Source organism: Jaculus jaculus, chromosome 16 (genome assembly GCF_020740685.1).
Source record: "Jaculus jaculus isolate mJacJac1 chromosome 16, mJacJac1.mat.Y.cur, whole genome shotgun sequence".
In the NCBI taxonomy this organism is placed as follows: domain Eukaryota; kingdom Metazoa; phylum Chordata; class Mammalia; order Rodentia; family Dipodidae; genus Jaculus; species Jaculus jaculus.
The window spans coordinates 35121224-35128270 of NC_059117.1; the positions used below are offsets into that span (position 1 = coordinate 35121224).

The following is a 7047-nucleotide window of genomic DNA, read 5'->3' on the forward strand; positions in this document are numbered from 1 at the left end:
AATTTGTATCAGTCAATGAAGGCCCTGAATTCTTTCTAAGCTTGGTTGTGAGACAGTTTCTGTCTTCTGACCACCCCCCAATATATTGCCATAAGCTAATTTATGGCCAGCCATTCCCAGTGAGTTGTCAATGATGACAGACCAAATTTGGGTTTTCTCAGAAGGTGGAGACTCAGGTGGGTTAATCTCTAAAAAGATGGGAAAGAGAAGAAAGAATTTATGCTTTTCATACTACTTTCCCTATTTATTTTTTAAGCTTCTCATTGTTTATTTATAACAAATACTCCAGGAAGATCCCCATCCACAATTTTCTCAGGTCAGAAGTTCTTTGAGACAATGCCATTAGCCTTTGCTAATCGCAGAATAGAATCATCTGACTCGCCCAATGGCTCCACAGATGGCACAGGTTTTAAACTGTGGTTAAACCTGCCTGTGACCTTGCCAACCCTGGCCATGTTCATCTGGATGGACGCGTGGTCCTTGGCTGCAATGATGCGGTTGCTCACCAAGCATTTCCACAGCACGTGAGGGTCCACAGACACGCAGGAGTCATTCTGCATGTCCATGCTGCGCCCGCCTCTTCCAAGTAGTGATTTGAGAAAAAGAAAAGATCAACCAAAACCCTTATTTTGAAGAGGCTGGGATGCTGGTACACTAGTCAAAGGTGCCTGCTTAGGGGATGGGGAAATGGCTTAGCAGTTTAAGCATTTTCCTGAGAAGCTTAAGGACCCCAGTTTGGTTCCCCAGGACCCATGTAAGCCAGCCACACAGGGGGCAAATGCATCTGGAGTTCATTTGCAGTGGCTGAAGGTCCTGGAGTGCCCATTCTCTCTGCCTCTTCCTCTTTCTCTTTCTTAAATAAATAAATTAATTAAATATTTTAGAAAGCTGGGCGTGGTGGTGCATGCCTTTAATATCAGCACTTGGGAGGCAGAGGTAGGGGGATCACCATGTGTTTGAGGCCACCCTGAATATAGTGAATATAGTGAACATAGTGAATTCCAGGTCAGCCTGAGCTAGAGTGAGACCCTACCTCAAAAAAAACAACAATAACAACAACAAAAGGTGCTTCTTACAAAGCATGCTGGCCCAGGTTCAGTGCCACAGCACTCACATAAAGTTGACCACATGAACCTCAGTAAATAAATCCACTGTAAAGAATATTTGAATCTGGGTGTGGTGGCACACACCTTTAATCCCAGCACTTGGGAGGCAGAGGTAGAAGAATCGCTATGAATTTGAGACCATCCTGAGACTCCATAGTGAATTTCAGGTCAGCCTGAGCTAGAGTGAAACCCTACCTTGAAAAATAAAATAAACAAACAAACTAAAAATAATACTTGAGCATTGTTTTAAAACACTGCATTTTGACCCTTGATACTTTTACAAACCAGGTTATTTAATAAATCTAGAGCAGAACTAGAGATCTGCATGGTTGTATACAGTAATACTTGTATTTCAATGATTGTTCTTATTGTCCAGGTCCTAAGAAGAATCCAGAAACTTTAATTCTTGGTGTCCTCCCCTCCTCCCCTCCATCCCACATTTGAGGGCACTCCTGACTACCATGTAAGGTGGTATCTTGAGGAGGGGCAGCGGTGAAGTGAGAAGAGGCCTGATCGACTGTAGGTGGGATGGAGCCCTCTGACGTACTTGTCCACAGGGTTAGGGTTCTGCTGAGGATAGTGACCAGGGACTTCAGTGTGGGAACCACTGTCCCTTACATTGTCCCTAGAGGTTCAGACCAAGGCTGGTAATAATTCTTCTAATTAAAGTGTACTTTAATGTTCATAGTTTTCTGATTTAGTTCCCAATTGATACCTCCTTCCAGGTTTGAGGAGATGGCTTAACATGCTTGCAAAACCTGCTGGTCTGGCTTCAAATTCCCAATTCCCACATAAAGCCAGATGCAAAAAGTGGCACATACATCTGGTATGCATTTGCAGTGGCAAGAGATCCTGGTGTGTATATGTGTATGCATGTGCGCACACACATACGCATACACACATACAAATAAATAAATAAAAACATATATCTTTCCACTCAACTTGCTAAATTAATTTAGAACTAAAGTGGAGAACCTATACTTCAACTCATGGCTGATTTTCAACCTGAACAATATCCATTTGTCCAAAAGCACACGCAAATCAAACTTAGGGGAATGAGAAAATACAGGCCAACCTCTTGCCATTCCATTTTTTTTTTTTTTTTTTTGGCTTTTGGAGGTAGAGTTTCGCTCTAGCCCTGGCTGATCTAGAATTTACTATGTAGTCTGGGACTCGAACCACAGCTATGCTCCTACCAGTGCTGGGATTAAAGGTGTGTGCCACCGAGCCCAGCTTTTTTTCTTTTCTTCTTTTGCTTTCTTTCTTTTTTTTTTTTCTATTCTATTCTATAGTTGACTTCTATCCACCTACATCTCAGCACTGCAGACAATTTGCTGTTGACAAAGGTACAGAAAGATCTCTGTCAAATTGCATTTGCAGAAGCCATTTTCTAGTTTGTACCTAAAGAGATTGCATCCTAATTAAATTGAAGTGCCCATTAACATGAAAGCGAGAAGTTCCATGAAGGGAAAAGTCTTCAATAATGCAGAAAGCATACAATGTAATAAAATGTATTAAAATATTTTAAGGTAAGGTTACCATGATGGTTTTCCACACAATAGTTCTTCTTCTCATTAATCCTAATTAGGGATCTTAATAGTAGCAACCTCAACACTGAGCACTGAGCAGGAGGCAGCTTTGATCTCACTGCAGAGTCAAGCTCTCTCTAAATACCTCAGCGGTCAAGAAACTTTCTGCTTGGCAATTGCTCTACTAAAAAAATGTCCCTCGCTTTTCTGCCCCCATCTCGAGCACACATCTCAAGTTGAACCCAACTTCCATATAGCTCCCAAATATTTATTCAACTGTTATCTCCTCACCCACATTCAATGGTCACAAATTACCAAATGTCATTCATTATAGAAAACCAATAAAATCATAAATTCTCTGGCAAGGTAGGCCTAAGAACAGCTAAATAAACATTTTTTTTCTTTCAATGCTGGCCTCAAGCTCATGATCCTCATGCAAAGCCTCTTGAGTAGCTAAGATTTTCAGGCCACCACCACCAGGTCTAGTGGAAAAGAAAAAAATTTTTAAATATAAATGAAAGGTATTGGGATATGCTCAATAGGATTTTCCCCAGTGAAGAAATAAGTCACAAAATATGTTAAATTTTCAAGTTAAGAAATACATAAGATCAGAATGAAGAGATGGCTCAGTGGTTAAAGGTGTTTTTTTGCAAAACCTGATGCCTGGGTTCAAATCCCCAGTACCTATGTAAAGCTGGATGCACAAAGTGGCAAAAAAATCTGGAGTTCATCTGTAGCAGCTAGAGGCCCTGGTGTGCCCGTACTCTCTCTTCCTCTGCGTCTTTCTCTCTCACACAAATAAATAAGTTCAAATTTAAAAAAGAAATACATAAAACTATAATTATCTCCATATAATTATTTTAATTAAAATGAAATACTCGAGCTGAAGAGATGGTTTAGTGGTTAAAGCACTTGTCTGAAAAGCCTAAGGACCCCAGTACCCATGTAAGCCAGATGCACAAGGTGGCGCATGCATCTGGAGCTCGTTTGCAGTGGCTGGAGACCATGGCCTACCCATTCTCTCTCTCTCTCTCTCATAACTAATACAAATGTAAAAATAAAGCAAAACACTAACTTTCCTAATCAAAACTTTCATGAACTTAAAGCTAAAAATATATATTTGGTTTTTCAAAATTACTGACCAAATTTATTAACATGTACACTTTTATTGTTAGTGTTAGTCATCATGAAAAATCATGTATTTCATTCTGACATTTACACACACACAGTAGCTTGAAAATATTCACTTCCCCTCCCATAACTCTTTGTGTCTACACTTTAATACATTACCTAAAGGAATTCATAGTCTATGTTATTCTTCCAATCACCTAGCACTTTCAGGCTTTTGGTTTCCTTGAGTTATAAACAGCCTGATAAGAATGTCAAGACTATATGAGCTTCCAAAGAATAGGCCTGGATTAGTTAGTAGCATGAGAAAGAATGAAGTATCTTCTTTTATGCCTATTGACCCTTCTTAGAGAATAAGCCACTAAGTATTCTGTCCTTCCAGCCTCATTCCCTGTTCTGCTATATTTCTGCTTTGAACCCTTTGCTTCTCTATTATTTCTGAGCTCTGTGTAAAAAAAAAAATTAAGTATGTAATTAAGTGAGTGGTCAGTCTAGCATGTAGAATAGGGTGGGAGGGGAAAGCTTCTTCAGAATGGACTTCTGTGAAGGAAATCCTCCTCTAGATGGTTCTGACTTCACAGTGAGCCTTTGCCCCAGCCATGTGTTTCAGGATTACTATCAGGTAAATTTTATCAGGTTCCTAGCAATCCCATCTGAGGGAGGCCCAAATATCAGAGCAATTCAAATCATGTGTTGAATTTGTAGGACTACTTCCTTTTTATATTCTCTACCAAGGTTGTGTGTCCTTCCAATAAACATATGAAAAAATTGTTCAGACATCTTTAGCAATCAGGGAAATGCAAATTAAAGCTACATTTTGATTTCATCTCACCCTAATCAGAATGGCTATCATTACAAAAATAAACAACAGGGCTGGAGGAATGGCTTAGTGGTTAAGGCACTTGCCTGCAAAGCCAAAGGGTCCAGGTTCAATTTCCCAGGACCCATGTAAATTAGATGCATAAGGTGATACATGCGTCTGGAGTTCATTTACAGCAGCTGGAGGCCCTGGTCCACCCATTCTCTCTCTCCCTCTCTCCTTCCTTTCCTCCTTCCCTCCCTCCCTCCCTCCCCCTACATCTTCTCTCTCCCTCATAAATAAAGAAAAGAAGTATTATATAATTCAGCCATGCCTGGAGGAATCAAACTCAGCATACCACGGAGATACTTGCATTCTCATGTTTATTGCTGTACTATTCATGATAGCCTACATATGAAACCAGCCTAGATTAACAGATGAATGACTAAAAACAATATGGAATTTATGCACAATGCAGTTTTATTGAGCCATAAGAAAAGTGAAATTGTGTATGGTAGCATATGCTTGTAACCCCTGTGCTTAGGTGGAGGCAGGAGGATCAAATCAAGAACATGCTCAGATACATAATGAGTTCTAGGCCAGACTGAGCTACATGAGACTCTGTCTCAAAAAAACAAAAAAGGAATTAAAAAAGAATTATATCACTTATAGGAAAATGGATGGAACTGTAGATCAACAAGTTAAGTGAAATAGGATGTACTTAAATAGTGCATGTTTTCTCTCATATGCCCAATATAGACTTTTAAAGTATATATTCAAGACATAAAAGTAGGTATTGGATTCTGGCTGGAGGAAAAGTCTGAAGAGAGGAAAAAATAAGACAAAGTAATAGGGGTATTGGGATGTTATAGTTACCTTCTCATTGTTGGGACGAAACACCTGACCAAGGCACACAGGAGGAAATGTTTGCTTGGCTTACAGTCTTCAGGGGAAGCTTCATGATGACAAGGGGGGGCGGGCAGGGGGAAGCATGGCACAAGCAGAGACTGGACATCTCTTCCGTCACAGCAGGTAGAAAAGAGCAGCAAGACTGAGCTGAGCTCTGGAAAGGAGAAGCTGGCATCCAGCAACACACCTTCTCCAGCAAGGCTCCACCTCCCAGACTGCCACCAGCTGGGGACAAAACATTGAAAACACATGAATTTATGGGGGAACATCTGGTTCAAATTACCACATGGTGAAGACAAATAGTGCATGTTTTCTCTCACATGTGGATTATATCATCTATGAAAATAGAAGGTAACTAAAAGTACTAGGGGACCAATGGAATGGGGATAGGACCAGATGGGGGTAATAAAGGGACACGTATGAGCACAGTGACATGCACACATGCAGTTGTCATGCTGAAACTACTATTTGGTACACTGACTAAAATAATTTAATTAAAAAAAAAGATTATGTCAGCTGAGTATGGTGGCACTCACCTTCAATCCCAACACTCAGAGGCAGCGGTAGGAGGATTGCTATGAGTTCAAGGTCACCCTGAGACTATATAGTAAGTTCCAGGTCAACCTGGGCTAGAGGAAAACCCTACCTCAAAAAAAAAAGTTATGTGGGCTGGAGAGATTGCTTAGCAGTTAAGGTACTTGCTTGAGAAGCCTAAGGACCCAGGTTCAATTCCCCATTACCCATGTAAACCAGATGCACGAGGTGGCACATGCGTCTGAAGTTTGTTTGCAGTGGCTAGAGGCCATGGCCATGGCATGCCCATTCTCTCTCTCTCTCAAAAAAAAATGAATATCATTTTTTAAAGGAAACATTAGAAAAAGATAATGTGCTATTAATATAATCGTTTTGGGGTCACGGTTAAAAACTAGCACTGTATCAAATACTGCAACAAATACCACTTTCTTTGGAATTCAGTGTATTCTTCCATGCCATTGCTAGCTGGATGCTAAATTACCTTCAATGTTGCTAGAATCTAAGCTTCTATTGGACAGAGATTATCTGTTTGTTCACCAACATGCCCCAAGAGACCAGAAGAGCACTTTACATGTTAAGTACACAATGAATCTCTGTTGATTGAATGAATAAGATTAGAAGAGATGTTTCAGCTATGTGCTTCAGGCAGATGTGTGTGGGAAGTGGGAATAAAGAGGCAGTCGGAGTCAACTTTGTGAAGAGCTGTAACTGGCCTTTGCCAGATATTAATATCTTTAAGGGGGTTAGAGTTTCCTTTTAGATGTAACTGACTCACAGGTGTAACTGACTCACAGCAAGGCTGCCTGGCAAAGGAGAGAGTGGAGAAGCAAAAACAGGAACATTTTCATCCACGTGTCTGAACGTAACAAGCTCCAGAATTCACTTAATGATGATGGACTTTAGGGGATGCAATTTCTTCTATTTTTTAGAAAAAGGTTTGTGGATATTATATTTTCAACTTTGAGCTTTCCTCCAAAATGGCTTCTTAAAAACAACTACCAATTTTCAATTACAACTTGTTTCCATGAGACACTAGCTTGCA

At 40.3% G+C, this 7047-nt stretch overlaps 1 protein-coding gene across 1 annotated transcript; it reads right to left on the reverse strand.

Annotated features, from left to right (window-relative positions):
* Positions 1-317: 317 nt before the first annotated feature.
* On the reverse strand, positions 318-560 carry LOC101602374 (40S ribosomal protein S21-like). The gene has a single exon (XM_045135490.1). It carries the CDS (start codon positions 558-560, stop codon positions 318-320), a length of 243 nt encoding a protein of 80 aa, XP_044991425.1.
* Positions 561-7047: the final 6487 nt, after the last annotated feature.

Bases quoted from the DNA above. Each gene is read 5' to 3' on its own strand.
- LOC101602374 (XM_045135490.1), bottom strand. From the start codon at position 560: ATGCAGAATGACTCCTGCGTGTCTGTGGACCCTCACGTGCTGTGGAAA.